The 18,001-nt window shown below is 42.9% G+C and overlaps 2 protein-coding genes across 2 annotated transcripts in view; both read right to left on the bottom strand.

The window, feature by feature from the left end:
- Positions 1 to 17,574, bottom strand: part of LOC119391678 (uncharacterized protein C05D11.1) — a gene marked incomplete at its 5' end in the record, with an annotated part of 31,050 nt that extends 13,476 nt beyond the window's left edge. Inside the window, 3 exon segments of the mRNA XM_037659344.2 lie at positions 616 to 805; positions 16,072 to 16,235; positions 17,308 to 17,574. Of these exon segments, the coding sequence (XP_037515272.2) occupies positions 616 to 805; positions 16,072 to 16,235; positions 17,308 to 17,574 (621 nt within the window).
- A 46-nt stretch (positions 17,575 to 17,620) lies between these two features.
- LOC119391073 (sodium-coupled monocarboxylate transporter 2-like) overlaps positions 17,621 to 18,001 on the bottom strand; it is a 25,251-nt gene continuing 24,870 nt past the window's right edge. The window contains exon 13 of the mRNA XM_049416106.1: positions 17,621 to 17,645. Within this exon, the coding sequence (XP_049272063.1) occupies positions 17,621 to 17,645 (25 nt within the window). The remainder of the gene's footprint in view (positions 17,646 to 18,001) is intronic.

The following is an 18,001-nucleotide window of genomic DNA, read 5'->3' as shown; positions in this document are numbered from 1 at the left end:
CCACAGCACACTTACTGGAGGCAGAAAATATAAATATAAGTGTTTAATTATATATAAGTGTATAATTATAAATAAACAAGTGTTTCATTTTCCTGTGTCCTAAATTCATTTGTTTGGACATTCAATTCTCTGGACTGTCCTGCAATCCTCATGAGGTTCCAAATACCTGCTTGTGACTCTCACTTCTAGAACCAATTTAATTAATACTTCATTTTTATCCATAAACAGAACGTCAATGAAATTCGCTTTCTAAAGATGCCGTTAGCATAAAATCTTAACGCTCAGTTTTATAAGTACTGATAAATGTAAGTACATAATCCCCCTTTTTACACAACTGTTTCCTTGTTGTGTTTGCACGGCCATAATGGCATGTTTCTCAAAGCTTTGTTTGCTTTGTGTATGACTTGTGTTATATGCAGAAAAAAGTTTACAATGCGCATAAGCATGTTCTCCCGTCCCCCACCTTTAGCTCATTCTGAGCTCTGCAATAAATGTACGAAATGAAGGCATCTGATTCGACGTTTATGGGTATAATAACTGTATTTGACCATGAGTATGAACGGATACATACTAATGTGCGCTTGGCAAACAGTGCTGAGTAATGTTGACACCCACCTCCAACTGTACGAGATACTGGATGAGCACCAACAATGGAGGCAGGTCAGGACTTGTATAAGAGCTGAGGCTGGGTGAGCACTGGGTCAGGAAGGCAGACTCTACAGAGCCCACAGATGTGATCACATCCCTTGGAAGGCCCGACTCATTGCCAAGAACCAGCAGGCTATGGCATGACACCTGCGCAGCACTGCTCCCCAATTGGCCCAACACAGCATAGTTCAGCTTGCGCACTTGAAGATATGCAATAATTACATAAAATAACCGGCGTGAACCTGCATACACCATAAATTGCATTATCAATGGTAACATAAGTAGAAATGACTTCTGTGCACGAATTGAGCACACCATACAAATGTGAAGCAGTGAAAAGGGCCAAGAATGACAAAAGCTGAGCTAATTGGTAACTATTCATAACGAAAGAGGGTGGGCGTGCAAACAGGGCCACACAAGAAGAGAATGAGACAACAAAAACACCAATTGGCAACTGAAAGGGCGCACATTGGTGGAAAAGAAGGTAGACACAAAACTTATCTGCGCGTGCCCAGGTATAGAGTGCCACCTCTTAGTCGGACACAATGCGGATGTGAGTGAGAGATAACTGCTTAGACACTTAATTTCTTCTTCATGTAAATTAATCGAAAGCTGGATCACACATGTGCTTCCCCTACTATTGATATGTGAAGCTTCCACTACTTGATGCATATTTGCAATTACATTGCGCTGAGTTTAGCCCTGGAAAAAACTGCAAGAGGGGGAATATAGACATAGGACAAAACGAAAGGGGACACAGGAGGATGACTTGTGTTACGTCCCAAGCACAACATACCTAACCCTCAGTGGAAATGTGATTATGAACAGTTAAAAAAGGTGCCAAAATAAATTTGATGAATGCACACAAATTGGACACACCTTCTTGCCCCCTGTCAGCTTTCAGCGTGCTTGCTAGTACGAAAGGAGAGAGAAAGTGCTTGAAGTGTGCGACAAATCCCTGTAACTCCACTCGTACTTGACGGATTCTAAAAATTTTTGCGGCAGTCCATTCGTGAGGCAATAAGCTTATTTAATGAGGCCATTCGATGATTACTTGGAAAAGTGTTGCAGGGCACCTTTAAGGTTTCATTCCTTTAGCTGATCCCAGTGACATCTGCCTCAGCATGTACGCTTGCCTCTGCCCGTCCTACTTGTGCAGATGATCTAAGTGGTATCTTGCGTGATGTCTGTAAGACTTTTACAATGGCAGTGCACAATGTTTTTCAGGCACAAGCGTGCATGCCCCATCTGCAAAATGGCCACTGTGGCGCACCAGGAGGAGGATGTGTGCCAGAATAGGAAGGCATGTGGAGGTGGAGAGAATCACGCACCGAGGAAAGGATCAGTTTGGTGCATTCAGAACGTGGAAGAAAAATTGCCATCTAGAGGAAAGTCTAGTTGACAGCGAGTAAAGAGGAGAAGGAGAAAGATGACGCATCGCGGACACAGAGCAAGAAACGTTAGGAGGTGCAACTCCCGTTAAAATGAGCATCTGCGGGCGACCAGATAATGTCACAAAATCAGCATGCGCCAATGAGGCACTTCAATTGGCGGCGCCTTGCGTCGCAAAGCAAAAAAAAATGTTACCGGTCAACCGAGCACGCCTCCGTGTGCTCTCTTTGGCAGCGTTTGTGAGCAGACAACAGCAGCGTTCACTTTAGCACACACATTTTTTTTTTTGTTCCATCAGTTTCTGCGTGCTAAGCAAGGAATCCACGGCGATGGAGCAAGAAAGGAACAAACACGGCTGAATGCGCACCACGTTCCCCCTTCGTGTCTACGTTCAAATGGAAGCAATGCACGGTTAGGGTGGCTAGAATGGGGAGGTGTGAAGAGTGCGGCACGTTTCCACTGACAGAGTCTGCACGCCAATGCTGCTAAAGGCACTGTTGCAAGGGGCACGGGTATAGCCGCCACTGTCGCAGATTGCCCGATGGAAGGCTACCGCAAGGAAACAGGGCGTCATTTTTTCTTTTCACCTTTTACGTGGTCTTTATAGTACGCAGGTCATGCATTTGCGAGCTGCGGTGATAATGCCCTATTAAACGAAGATAACTGAACGCTGGTGCTTCGTTCCTGGCTGCTACGAAAACTCGGAAACCAAAGGACTGGGTTGCAAAGAAATACAGTGATAATGATTTACAAAACATATGTGCGCCCATTCACAAAATTGGGCGGCGTTTTATTTTTTGGCAGCGTAGCTTAGAAAACGAACCCTCTAATACTTTTAGAAAGGGAAGGTTCATGCTTGTGCCTTGGACTTCCAGCTGTTCGTTGCGAACAATGAGTTAGATATGGAAGCGCAATTACCACAGTTTGCTAATTAGATTCAAGATACCAGCAGTTCAAATATTTTTAAAGATATACAGTTCCATCAGAGACGATCATTACGTGTCTTCATGAAAGAACCTAGTTTATTTTTCAAGCACATTGGTCGCGAGTGCACACCCCTCAGACGATATTCGTGCAAGCGCCAATAGAACTACTGAACTTAAAAATATAACACATTGGCTCTACAAGTAAACCCAGTTCAATCCTTCCCACAGAATTTCATTATATTTTTCTCCTAATGCTAAAAAAATGCCATTTTGATATTTAAATGACCAGTACAAGATTGCCTTGCTCACCAGACAATAAGCAATACAATTGCAATTGATGCATCGCTATCAAAGGAGAAGGCTGGGTCAGGCATCTGCTCTGGCTTTCTTGAGTGGTCTTTTTCAATTCGACTTCCCGATCATGCACTTATATTAATTCCAGAAATATTGGCTTTCAATTCTTTTAGCCAACTCGATCCCGCCAAATTAATCAGCAGCAGTTGTCGTTACTGATTCTCTTTTGGTATGTGCAGTACTTCCTAGGCCAACAAATCCAACACTCCTGAGTTTGTTTCGTTATCTAATACCTACAAACTTACAAAAAAAAGTGGTTGCTGGGGGTACAGGGCCACCGTGGATTGTATCTGAATGAAATGGCGGACTCATAAGTAACAGTAGATCTATGTGGACTTCTAATTCATAATTTACCAGACTTATGCGACAGCTTTAAGGTATAGAAATGCTTGTTTGCAAAGGGACATTGGCAAATTATCGCTGGATAAATTTAAAGACTTTGTACATGTAAGATATTGCTGGAATAAGCAGCGGTGTGCATCTCGACAATTACACCGGATTACACTGTCAAATTCCTCGAGTGAATTTTCACTCACATAATGCTGCTCTCACGGCATCCCCGTTGTGCAAATTTTGCAATTAATGAAACAACAAACCATTTCCTTTTATTCTGTAGCCGACATTCCAAATAGAAGAAAAGGTACCTCGTAGCTCCACTTCATAAGATAGGATTAGCAATAAGCGTTCAAATAAATTTATTATTTGGCGCCACTAAATTAGGCTGCAGTCACTGGGATGTCTGGCATGCTGTATTCAGTTATATAAATATGACAAAAAGATTACCACAATGGTTTATTTTTCTTTCCCTTCTCTCTGTTCCAAATCCATTTTGTCTAGGTCAATCCTTTGTATAACTTCGTATCTAGATGTTTACTACCACGAGGGTTATCTCTTTCTATCTGAAAAATTATATCTGACAGCCTGACTGCTTGCTCATTTAGCATTTTCATTTATTCGATGTTTTATTTTTAATCTCACTTTCCATTACCTTTAGCTTCATATGTCTTATCCACGGAGTAAGATAGACAGGAGCGCCGACTCCGCTCGCCTGGAAGGGACACATTTTGCAACGCCACTTGATGCTTCGCGGCATGTTTGCCAGATGGCGCTACGAATGGAGAAAAGCTAACATTAAGAAAAGTGGCGTAGGAGAGACGCCGTCCTCGAACAGAGCCACGGGCGGGGACTCCGTCAGCGCGGACGCGTGCTTGGCCGCGTTCACGGGTATGCATGCCTATCTGTGTTGTCGTCTGCTCCGCGCATGCTGCACGCCTGCTACCAACTCTTTTCTGTAGAGCGCATAGCTTTTATCGCAGATGGGGCCACGAAGAGCGGAATCTGCTCTCGCCCCTGCCGTAACCACATTTACAGCCAGGAACAAAACACTTCATTGCCTCCTGTCCGGTCGCTCCATGTTGTTTGCCAGGGCACCCAACCCAAACTTCCTTGCTTCGGCAAGGCATTCAAGCTGGTAGAACGTCTGACGCAAGTGGTGTCAACATTGATAGACTGTCTGATGCAACCAACGTCAACACCAGCGAGGTGCCATGCAACCCCTGGCAACTCCTGCGATGCGTCTGACGCAACCGACGGCAATTTCTCACGCAACGTGCGGCAAGCCCTCTCATCCACGGATCCGATTTCAGCCAGCGACCAACGGCGGTTCATGATTGGAGGCTTCAAACTACTGGCTGATGCAAGGAATCAGCCAGGGCTATAAAAGAACCAAGCTGCGCGGACAGGGGAAGCAGCGAACGAAGAAATCCCGGGCCGTCGTCGCACCTCAGTACGAGCCCCATAAGCTGTCAACCCCAGTGCCGAATATGTACCGCCTCTGCTTATATGTATATAAATTTGCCTTTACTCACCGTCGCCTTGTCCGCTCCGTCTATATCAGCTCTGCGCAGATGCAGCCGCAAGCTGAGACACCCGATACCCAACAATGTCTTCACACACAAGTACAAAGACACCTTGTTTTTTCGAGTATGAATGAGCACACTGCAGACACGCTAAACGAAGGGTGTAACACGAAAATATCGAACTAACACTACCACGCAGACGTCCAGACGTAGAAAACAAGTGTACTTCTGCTCTGCCGTTTTTGTTCAGCATAATTTTTCATCTGCTTTCACTGAAGATATGTTACAATGTTTTGCATATGTGTATAAAAAACGGTACGATGTTTTTATTTCATATTTTAGTATCAGTACGCATACATACGCGTTTTTTTTGTCATATTGAGAATGCCGAGCGAACGGGTTTCTAGCAGACGACACGCCCCGCGCAGACCGTTCCCTGCCACCGCCGCCGCCGCCGCAGTCTTCCTCCAATTGGCGCATGCGCTCATGACCGCAGGTGTTGAGTGATTTCTATGCGCTTCGACAGATGGCGCTACGCGTTGTGATCAGCGCCGGGAGAGGAGAAAGCATGTGCGAAAGCGTGAAGAGGAGCGGAGGGGGTGAGCAAAAGAATGAGTTAGACCGCCGCGTCCAGCGTTGCACGGTTTGTCCCGAGTGAATGCGTGGGGCGGCGGCGGAGTCGGCGCTCCTCTCTTATCTTACTCCGTGGTCTTATCTTAATAATTGTTGGGGTTTAACGTCTCGAAACGACACTATCATTAGGAGGGACACCGTAGTAAAGGACTTGGAAATTTCGGTCACCTGGGGTTCTTTAACGTGCACCTAAATCTAATTATACGAGCCTCAAGCATTTTCGCCTCCAATGAAAATGCAACCGCCGCGGCCGGGATTCGATCCTGCGGCCTTCGGGTCAGCAGTCGAGCACCATAACCACTAGACCACCATTATCAAAATCAGAAACCACTTCATTTCCAACACACCTGTTGGAAATAAGTAGGTATGTCTTATCTTAAAACATCCAGATTGTGTGTAACAAATTTTTTTCTTTAGAGGAAGTAGTTACAATAATCAACATTTACTCGTTGGTGCGTGCCCGTACCGCATCTCACTCTGATATATTCCTTCTCACGTGCATTCATTCACGAAATTCAGTGAACAAGGAAAGGAAGATGTTAGAGTGTGCCCTTTTCTACTGCACTTGCTGAAAGGGAAAACAAAAAGACGATTAACACACCAAACTGTTGCAAGCAAAATAGAGCGAGCCAAGTTTGCCGGACGTGGGCAGCGCTCTACGCGGTACGTCGTCTGCTCGACTCCCCGCGCCCCTGCTTACAGCGTCCCTTGCGGCATCGGCGTGTATGGGGACCGGTTTCCACGGCTGCTTTTCACACCTCCCCATGCTAGCCATCCTAGCACGGTTCTCTTGTCAACCGAAACGGCGGCAATTTCCTTGTCTGCCACCAGATGCCTCTCGCATGTTGTGGCTCTCTGAAAGTGTGACATTATCTGGTCACCTCAAATAGTGGAGTTGCATCTCCTAAATGTTTCTTGCTCCGTGTTCACGGAGGAGGCGCATGTGAGCCAAGAACAACCCGGGTAGGAAGAGTAATCATTCACGTACTAATTAAATTAACGAACAAGCATGGTTTCTGGAAATGTAGGCAAACACAACCACACCTCAGGTGATGACCCAGAACATTTGCTTTCGCAATGCTTGGGTGATGAATAGCGAGAAAAGAAGTTAGTGAATGCAACGAGTTGCTTCTTGCTTCTTTGGGATTGTTAGAAACTAAGTTTTGTGAAAAAACAGAATCTTCCTATCTTCCCCAGACCCAAGAAAAGTGGCGCTTCTGCGACGCCTTGTGCGAGTTCCAAGCGACTCTGTCACGCTGTAGCATGGTACCACAGGCAGGCAGCATCGCTTTGACTCTAGCATTGGATGCTACTTTCGGAGTTTCATTGTTGCCGTATGTGATTGCGTCGATAGCTGCCGCGGCTTCGTCCACATCGGTTGTGGGAAATGATAACCACAGTTCTGACTGCATGCGCGCTGGCCGCGCACGTACTCCCAAAGCTTCCGAAGCACGCTTCTGTCGGCCGTCACTTGACAGTTTCGGTACCCAAGTTTGTATCACCCGTCACGACACTGAGAAGTGCTCAAGACATCCGAATTTCGGCCCACTGAACACAGTGGAATTCGGCCGGGGGGAATTTTACGAATTCGTATCGGGCTGGAATTCGTATCAGCCGGGTTCATATCACTGAGATTCTACTGTATACTGCTTGACTGGAAATGTGTGCAAATGGAATGACTTGCCTAACGGAGACCACGCAAGTGATTCATGGAGCTCTTGGCATGTAAGTTTTAACACTTTCGTTACCACGCCTATTCAAATCGATCACCGGCAATCGATGCTTTGAATCGTCGATTTTGGCATGTTGAATTTGTTTCTCATGCACCTAGCACGTCCTACTAGTGAGTCCAGCCACTGAACTTTCAGAATCAGTTTGAATTTGCCCGTTTTGCCAACACAGTGATTTTTCACACACCTTTGCACGAACCAATGTGTGTGTGTTGTTGGGAAAATGCGCTTGGCTGACGAACTTGAGAGAAATGCATGCCGCTCGGGGTTATGCTCCAGTAACATCAAAGTTCTGTAATCAAAAAAACTTTTGCGAGTGAAATATCAAATTATGGTGTCAGCTTCGCAATCTGACAGTGTTGAGCGGTAATAATTGCCGGTAATAATAATTAAACGGTGAAAGGACGCACGCTAACCTACTGTCCGCACTCTTTGCAGGTTAGGTAACTTTCATATTGAACATTATATGCACCTAGGTTCGTCGCTGCTGCTGCTGAAGTTTTATTGGGCATTGTAGTCACAACAGTGTTTTCTTTCTAATCTTCAAACTTTGTCTCTTGCTTTGTGTGCACAACGAGTATTTTCGTGCAATTTTTACTTGAAGTGCTTGAAACCACGGGGAATAAAAATTCGGGCGACATGGGCAATATTGCGGCGACCCTTGCTGAGAGGCAGCCTAATAGCATTAAAGAGGTCGTGAAATTTCTAGGTGATCTAGTGGGAAGACTTGACGTGTTCTCGACTGAGGTTAAATGTGAAATAGCTAAGGTCGCTTCCTCAAACACCGAGATAGTCACTGAACTTGGAAGTGTTTGAGATGCTATTGGCTTCATGAATGAGAACTTTGAGCTCTTTAGGACTGACATGGAGGCTTTTCGCAAGGAGATTGACGTGGTAAAGGCTGAGAGTGCGCAGTGTTGTAAGGAAAACGAAGAACTGCGGAGGGACCTGAAAGAAGCTAGACGGGAAATTGTCGAGCTGAAGCAATACAGCCGAAATATGAATATCGAAATCCAAGGTCTTCCGCAAATCGAAAAAGAAAACTTGGAGAAAACTGTCGCAAACATCGCCAAGTGCTTAGGAACTGATGTCATAGATAACGACATTGACGTCGTGCACCGTGTACTGTCGAAAGATAAAAAGAAATCAAATGTGGTTGTCAGATTCCTCACCAGAACGGCGCGAGACAAGATGTTGTCCGCAGCAAAAAAGATTAAACTAGACAGCACTCGTCTTGGTTTTGACAACAGTAACCCTGTATATATAAATGAACACCTGTGCATGTAAATGAAGGTTCTGCTCAGTAAGGCACGGCAAGCAAGGCGTGAAAGAGAATGGAAATATGTATGGGTATCACAGGGCAGGATCTTCATGCGGAAAACAGACAGGACACCTGTTTTAAATGTAACTTCTGAAGCAGATCTGGCTAAAGTAGTCTAGCTTAATAGTAGACTTATATTTCTGCTGTGAGCAATGGCGATGTATTCCAGCGTTTCTGAATTGAACTCGTATGTAAGCGGGCATCATAGGCAGCCCGACATTCCTTCACATTAACATGCAGTCAGCTCGTTCGAAAGAAGAAACCTTTCTCTTGTTTCTTGATGAGTTCAATTTCTTATTTTCCGTTATTATGATGACTGAAACTTGGTACCGTAGTGAAACAGACGTGTTTCGTATTGACGGATATAATGTTGTCTACCAAAATAGAAAATCGAGAATTGGTGGTGGTGTATGCTTGCATGTCAAAGTTGAAATAACGTACGAGTATCGTGAAGATCTGTCTCTGTGCACCGATGACCTTGGGGCGTTAACCTTACAGTATCAGAACTACATTTTTGTTGCAATTTACAGGCCACCAAGTGGCAATCTTGATTCATTTATTCAATATTTAGAAAACCTATTTTCTGTTGTAAACCAATTTAATTACACATTAGTGCTGGGAGGTGATCTTAACATAGATATGTTGAGCGACACAGCATAAACAGATGAGACTTTCAGACCTTCTTGCTTCCTTTTTCTTAGCAAACGCTACTTACCATTCCAACACGTATTACTGATACCACTTCTACTCTATTAGACTTGTTTATCACAAGTAGTACAAACAGTACGTTACAGGCAGGCATCCTGCATGCCCCAATAAGTGATCGTTTGCCCATATATCTGCTCATAGAAAACATAACCAGTGTAAGGAGTCAAATCTTTCCTGCCGTTCAATTTCAACAAATTAATCCACGAACACTATCTTCTTTTAGAGAGGAAATTAGAACTCTAAATTGGAACAACGTTCTATCTAGTTCTTCGGCTGATCTTGCTTATAATTGTTTTATTGATACTCTATGTTCTGTGTATAAAAAATATTTTACTTATAAGGCTTTAAAGAGACCAAAATGGGCGCACAAACCTTGGATTTCTTCCGCAATACTCAATATGATAAAAGAAAAAAATAGGTTGTATCAAGAGTTTCTGATAAAGCGAGACCCGGATAAATTTAAAGCTTTTAAGGCATACAGAAATAAACTCACTAAACTACAAAAACAAGCTAAACGCGATTATCACTTCAAGATGTTTGACGGTGTCACTGATTCTAAGCAATTATGGAACAAACTTAATGCTATTATATCTACCAAACAAGTGACTAATAATATTAGTGAGCTGGTGATCAAAAATAAATATACAAGGGCGCAGTACTAGCAAACAAATTTAATGAGTACTTTACCTCACTAGTTGACAGTAGTCGTAATTGTGATTCATCAGGTTATTTGCCTCCTGCTTTAAATAATTCTGTTTGCTAATCCTACAGACGCACAAGAGGTCATCAGCGTTTTTCAACATTTCAAAATGAATAAAAGCGAGGACATAGACGGCTTAAAATTAGAACCTATAATATATATTTTAGATCTCATATGCGCCTGCTTAGTACATATTTATAATCTCGTGTTCACCACTGGGCTGTTTCCTCAGAGGATGAACAATGCTAAAGTAACGGTTATATATAAGGGTGGAGACAAAAGCAATTTAGGAAACTACAGACCAATTTCGATTTTGCCAGTTTTCTCTAAGGGGTGTGAAAAACTTATTTTCATTCGGCTGTCTAATTTCTTTAATAAACACAACATTATTACACCGTCACAGTTCGGTTTTCAGTCAAGCCTCTCAATCGAAAGTGCTTTACTATACCAAAAGGAATTGATTCTAAGCAAATATAGAAGCAAAAGAACTTACCCTAGGAATATTTCTAGATTTCTCCAAAGCATTCGATAGAATAAACCATGATATTATGCTAGAAAAACTTCACTGTTATGGCGTTCGCGGTACCGTTTTAGCTTTAATAAGAAGCTACTTATCTAATAGGAAAACAATGTGTATCAATCAGTCGAGAGCTATCATCAGCCATGAACGTCAAGAATGGTGTACCTCAAGGTAGTGGGACCCCTATTATTTAATATTTTTATCAACGATATTGTACATATTGACAGCTCCTGTAGAATATGTAATCTACGCGGACGATACCAGTATATTTTTTTCTGGGGAAACGGCTGATGACCTTTGTTTCTGTTAATGAAATACTAAATAAAATATATGCCTGGACTGTGGCAAATTCTCTACACATTAATTGCTCTAAAAGCAAGGCTGTACTGTTCCGTGCGAAAACCAGGTCATTTGAAACGTCTCACAAACTAATACTTAATAATGTTGAAATTAAACTTTCTCAAACAGTTTAAACTCTCGGTGTCCATTTTCACGAACACATGGCATGGAATTACCATGCCAAACACATTAGTCACAAACTTTGTAAAGTTTCAGGTGTGTTGCGTCGATGCCAGAACATACTACCTGTGAAACAAAAAATATTAGCGTACAAGTGCTCTTTTTTCTTCACATTTACACTATTGTCATCTGGTCTGGTCTACAGGCTCTAAAGCATCTTTAAAGAATCTGGTCGTGTTACAAAAAATGCCTTGCGATGCATTGAAGGTGTATCCTATAACACACACACTGCTTCAATATTTGCAAAATACAGAATTTTAAGAATTACCAGTTATTACGAATACCAGCTTCTGTCAGCTTTTAAATCAGAAATACGCAGAGGAAGTATCCTTTTACGCACTTTGGCCACCTTGCAACCAAATCCTGCCAGTCGCGTCACTCGGTATATGGAGACTTGGCATGCACCATGTCCTCGCACAAACTATGGATTTGAAACACTACGTTACCGTCTTCCAAGTGTGATGGAACAAATGGAAACTAACAATTGATAATCTGCATATATTGTCTAAAACTGAAACGTTAAATCGGATGTGCCGATTGTGTTGTTGATGAATGTTGGGTGATTTCTGTAATGGTTATTTAGTTTCATTCTTTCATACATTGCTGTGTTATGAATATTTTTGTATGTATTTTAGAGTTGTCATTCTATTATTTGCTGTCATGGGCCACATGCGTGTTCTTTTTGTATTGTCGCTTTCCGCTGCCTGTAATTTTTGTTATTTTTGTAAATTTGTAATTTAGATTTTTTTCTGGGTGAAGGGGCCAGTCAAGCTGTGAAATGCAGCTTTTTTCCCTTCGCACCAAACCACGTATACAGTGTATTTTCATGTACTTGTCACGTAGTTGAATAAGCTCAAACTCAAATTTATTCCACCTATTCACTAGAGAGCTGTTGTTTGGAGTCGAGGAAGATTTATTCTACCAAAAATTATTTCTGAAGGTCTGCCGCATGTATAACGTGTAGACATGCCCTTTTCAGCCAGTTTCCAGCAGCTTTGGTTTCACTTCTATTGTTATGTCAGACACAGGGCCGCATCCCGCGTCACTCGTATGGCGGCAGCGTCATGCGCGCATGGGTGCACACCTGCGCCGCGAAAAACGCACGCTGCTCAAAACTATATTGCAATCGCACCTAAACTTAGTGACGACGAGCTCCGAGTCCGAAGACGACATCACCTCAGCATCATGCTCTGATGGCGACGATGTTTTGCGTCAGCCTGGGACATCCGCAGCCGTTCAAGGGTTGCTTCACCGCATTGTACGAGCAGTGAAGCAGTACCTCGGTTCAGTTTTTTTTTTTGTATATTTTAATGTAAACGTTATGTAGAACATTTATTATTTTTTATACTATTCCTGAGTCATTTATCTTCAAAATGTATATTCTGAATTTTCTTTGTTCTGAGTGTCTTTGCATATATGGTGTTTTTTATTGCTCTGTTTATCAGCTGGCAACAAAAAGTTACACACGTTCAAATTTTTATACATTCCACAATAACTTTGTTGCGTTACAATTATATTTTTTTTGGAAAGACCATTTCATTATGCATAATTTGGTATGCTGCAGTGCACGCTGGACTACTTTTCAAACTGGCAAAAACATTCTTCTCGAGACATATGAAAAATAACCATTTTCTCGCGGTAACGAGAAAGTTAAACTGCTTTTGAAAATAATGCTGTTAATTGTTGGGACTAGGGAATATTCTTCAAACGCCACTTTGGCAGTCTCTTGGATTGCTTTTGAAGGGAGGACGTGGCACTGTGAAGAGCCAAATTTTGAAAGGGTGAACTGATATGAATAAAAGTATTTGGGGTGATTTATATTCATCACCCTAATGCAAACAGAACAAACAAGTAATGCTGTCACATAGAGCAATTACGTATTTCATTTTAGAAAAACCATTCTTTTAAGAATAGTGAAGCTATGTTGTTTTTTCATTATATGCCTTGTAGGTGGTTTATAGTGCAGTTATGACAGAGCCACTCTTGTGTTTACCGTAGCATTTCTGCACGAATCTAATCAATTTGAAAATGGACTTCTTGCTTTTTTTGCTGTCAATATATGTCAAATGTTGTTAAAATACTTCGAATATTTTAAAAGTACCTCTGTTTGTTTCAGACAAACTTTCTGTGTAGAAGCCAACTTGAAAGCAGGTTTGTGGAAAATAACTTAAAAATGACCGTTTTCCTAAGGATGTTGATTTGTCAAAAAGTGTGAACTAAGAAAAGTAAGTTCAAGGATTTCAGAACATGTTATGTTTAAATCCGAAAATAATCAAAGTGCCTTGGTGGATAGCTTCGGCACTCCCCTTCAAGGAGCCTTCAAGGCAACACTGTTTTGCAGTAATTCCTTCAAATCCTGCAGTAGGGTACACATTTGGGCAGGTTGGTTCATGATTGCAAGCAGAAAAACAGCGCTAAAAAGCCAGGACAAACAAAGGACACAGACCATGGTGCTCACTAACAACCAAACGTGTTTTCTTCCAGTCAGCATATATATACTCCACCACAATCGCAATTAAACAAATGATAAAAACAAAAAAAATGAAGACAGCCTGCACAGAGGCAATAAAAATCATCACTGGGAATGGGACAGGAATGCTACCTCCTTGGGAAGAAGGGAAATCGAGGGGAGGCTTACACATGCCTTGCCACTATTGTGAATATAAGCTTCAGAAATGAGATGCGCGTGCGTCATGGCATTTTGACAAGAATGTCCAATTTTTAAAAGACTGCTGACAACCGTAACCATTACATTGAAGAGACAATTGACTATCTCTAGCTTGTTATTGAACCTTGCTCGAATGCTCACACATGCGGTCATTAGCGCACCGCCTTGTGTGACCACATAATAAGGCCCGCAAGGTAGAGGAATCTCGTACACCACTGTCACAACATTCAACAAACTTCTGCCTGTACTTTTGATTACATTTCTTTTGTTCTTGAGCTCTCTATTGCCTTGCTATTGTTGAAGCAAGTTTCCTTTCGCAAGTAGCATGTCTGAAGCTTGCAGGTTTTCCAGTAACGCTTTTTGACCAGCGTCGCCGAAAGCCTCGTAGCAGGCTTTAAAAACGAGCACTCAGCAGCTGTTCAATCAGACACACACTCGTAGCAAACTGTAGTGGTTATCCCTAATGTGCACGAGGTGGCACGCAATCTCAAGAATGTGGTCAGCAGGGCAGACATTAGGTTGTTGTTTACTGTGCAAAAAAGCTTGGTGGCCTGTGCATACCTGCTAACCTCACAGGATGAAAATTCGGGAGACCGCAGTGGGGGGGGGGGTTCCTTTTGCATAGCGGAAATTACTGAGACTGGAGACTGACATCAGAAAGGGGTACGGATGTTTGTTTTGAGCTGCTCGAACCAAACTTCTTTACTTGTGAAGGCACCAAGGCAGTTCATAGGCGCACGTGGTACAGAATCCGTACTTGTCACCTTTCCGCGAAGTCACAAAGCATGGAAACCCAGCTGTGTATGAGTCCCGAAACACTTGCAAGTACTTTGATTTTGACGTCGTCATCGACCTTCTAACTGAACTCTGGAAACACGCAACCCCCACGGCAGACGGCGTAGCGTACAAAATGCGGGGGCCAAGATGGAGACGCAAAAGTTCTGGCTAGGCCCAACGGAAACGATTGCTGCAAATGAACTGAACAGTGGCCGGAGCGGCAAGATTGCGACACGCGGCGCTGTTTCTTCCAAGCACGCCGTATCGAGAGTGCAAAGCACAATGGGGGCTGCTTACCGCCGGTCTGCCGGCCACCCCTCCTTTGGAAAATGGAATGTGCTCGACCATAGGCTATACGCTATAGCTCGACAGTCTCACCGTCTCGTTATCGGAGCGCTCGTGCAGCGCGCAGCTCCGGCCACGTAGCACTTTTGGCAATCTTTTTCCGTTGAGACTGTACCTTTTCCCTCGCCTTCTTTCGGTATGGTGGCGAGCGCTTCTTGCGGCCAGCCTTCGCCCAGATGCGCAGTGCCTAGAATGTACTTAGCGGTACTCTACGGCATGGCTACAATGAAATAGAAGTGTGGTGGCGAGTGCTCTTCCGCAGCACCGCCACAGCAGGAAAGGCTGACGTACGTGCACGATTTTAAAAAAAGAGAGAGAAAAAAACCCGCCTCTGCTGTGGTGGCCACTTTTCGGGAGATTCGAGATGACATTCGTACAATCGGGAGATTAGGTTCAAATTCGGGAGTCTCCCGGACAATTCGGGAGAGTTGGCAGGTATGCCTGTGCCAGCAAGTCAATAGAGAGACTGCCTAAACTACATAGTTTACGCAGTCTAATGTAATTTTTTACGTAAATTTTCTACTTTCTACCCATAAAATGTGGGCGTGCGTTCAATTCAGGGATGCGTTACAATCAGGGCAAATAGTGCCGAGTGAGTCAGTGGTGTGCTTTTTTTGTTTGTTTTGTTTTTTGCTGCAACTGAGGATTCCCAATTTCCTTCATTGTGCAGGCAATGTCATTGGAGTAGTTTCACTATTGAGTCATTTACAATACATATAGCCAAAACATACAGAGTTCTTCATTACAAAAGTACTTCTACTGTAAAGGCATTCAACTGTATAATAAAATATAAAAAAAACTGCTCAGTATTTCCATACAGTTTTAAGTGCACTCTATCAATCAATTTTCTGGTGAATTTGCATTGTTGCTAAGAAAAAAGAGACAAACTGGGCCCTGAATAATCATCTGCTACCACATAAACCAGTTCAGCTAAGGACACACCAACTTCAATCTGATAGCATGTGCTGTACCTCTTTATAGGAGATGGAGGCTTTGGCTGTCGGTTTAGGCAGGTTATCCAAGGTGCTCGCAGATCACCGTGCAGTGACAGCTTTTCGATGTTTGCAGCCATGTGCACAGTCACATTCTCGGGTCGTGTCAAAAACTCCTTAACCTCCGTCAGCTTTTTTATCACCTGCCGACAGAAGCACAAGAAACCAGAAAGAATCGATGAAAACCATTGCTTCAACTCAATGGCTTAAAACGATGAAGCCATGGTTGTTTCAATCAAAGGGATGCTAAAAGCAAATATTAAACACAAGTGAACTGTTATAAGACCATTCTAGAAACCTCATACCATTTACTTTGAGTCAAGAAAAGGCTTACTTTAAGAGAAAATTGTACTTCTATGGTGCACACGCCCTTAGCACAATCCTAATCACCTGCCATTAAGTGAGGGATGACATTTTATACGCCATTACCTTCCTTTACTATCCGCTGACCCGAAGGTTGCAGGATCAAATCCCAGCCACGGCGGCTGCACTTCAATGGAGGTGAAATGCTAGAGGCCCGTGTTCTTATATTTAGGTGCACGTTAAAGAACCCGAGGTGGCTGAAATTTCTGGAGCACTTCACTGTGGTGTCCCTCATAATCAATTGTGGTTTTGGGACATAAAACTGCGACAATTATTATTTAATTAGTCCATTACTATCTGACAGCTGGTGCTATGATTTGTTGCATAAAATGCAAAAGCATGGCCGGAAACAGAGCTGACGACATCGCATGGATGCAAAAATTTCCCTTACCAGCAAATGGAGTGAGTTTCACGGGACTACACAATAAGGAAACTAATGAAACACAAGTGCAGAAGCGGTGCATGCAGAGCCGGGCAAAAACGAAATTTTTCCACCGCCCACGTCATAGTCAAGGCAATGTCAAACAGTTCTTTTTTCCAATAATCAAATAGAAATGCACAGGTGCCATGCCTTCATAGCACACAATGCAATAATATTTTTATTGCGAGTGGTCGAGTTCTATAGACAACATTATACTGGAGAGTTGCCACATTATCGGAGTAGTATTAGTGTGTCCCACAAAAAATTTCATATGATCTCGTACATGCACTTCAACATGTCAATTACTACAGCACTGTTTTTGAATAGTACTTACATTTTAGACCTTCTCAAGCATTAGCATAACATTGTAACATAATGCGTAATTTGCCTTTTGTGTAAAAAGGGCACAAAAAAACTGGAACAACACTCACCTTGGTTGGATCTGCCTTCAGCTGTCGTAGCAAGTCATACAGGAAGGTCTGCTGGCGTAGCATACTGCCAGTGGTATGATTACTTTCTGGCCGAAAGGTAAGTATCCGTATGAGTGTTCCGGTGATCTTTATTCCCGATCGCTTCTTCTTGACTACATCCTTGACCATCTTGTTGGCCACAACTTGGATCCGGTCTGCCTCAAAATCTATACCTGTCAGCAAGTCATGCACCCACTGCACACCTCGGAAATACTTCTCACGGTCTAGCTGAAATACAGAAGAGAGTAAGGTGAAAGTAGATTTCAGCCAGCAATTACTTAAAACAGGCAATTGTGAAACTGCACGAATTTTACAGAATACAACTACAGTAGACTCTCGTTAAACAGAATCTAAAGGGACCAGGAAAATGCGTTCCATTTAACAGGAGTTCCGTTCTGAGAGATGAAACAGGGGTGCAGAATTCATGTGCGAAACCAAATCATATCAGATTCAGGTGTTCAATTTAAGCAGCAGTTCGTTTAACAGACTTCCGTTACTGAGAGTCTACTGTAGGTTAATTTTAGAAACAGTGATGGTTTTCGGACTAGGAAAACTCCATTGGTCAGCTTGAAAATGTCACTTTTTGCCTGCAGCTAGAAAATTGGTTTCCACGGTCTTGAGCAATGTATATTATTACTTATAATGCTCAAAACCC

The sequence above is a fragment of the Rhipicephalus sanguineus genome, chromosome 1, assembly GCF_013339695.2.
Source record: "Rhipicephalus sanguineus isolate Rsan-2018 chromosome 1, BIME_Rsan_1.4, whole genome shotgun sequence".
Classification (NCBI taxonomy): domain Eukaryota; kingdom Metazoa; phylum Arthropoda; class Arachnida; order Ixodida; family Ixodidae; genus Rhipicephalus; species Rhipicephalus sanguineus.
Note: the sequence above shows the minus strand (reverse complement) of the source record. Positions and strands in the feature narration are given on the sequence as shown.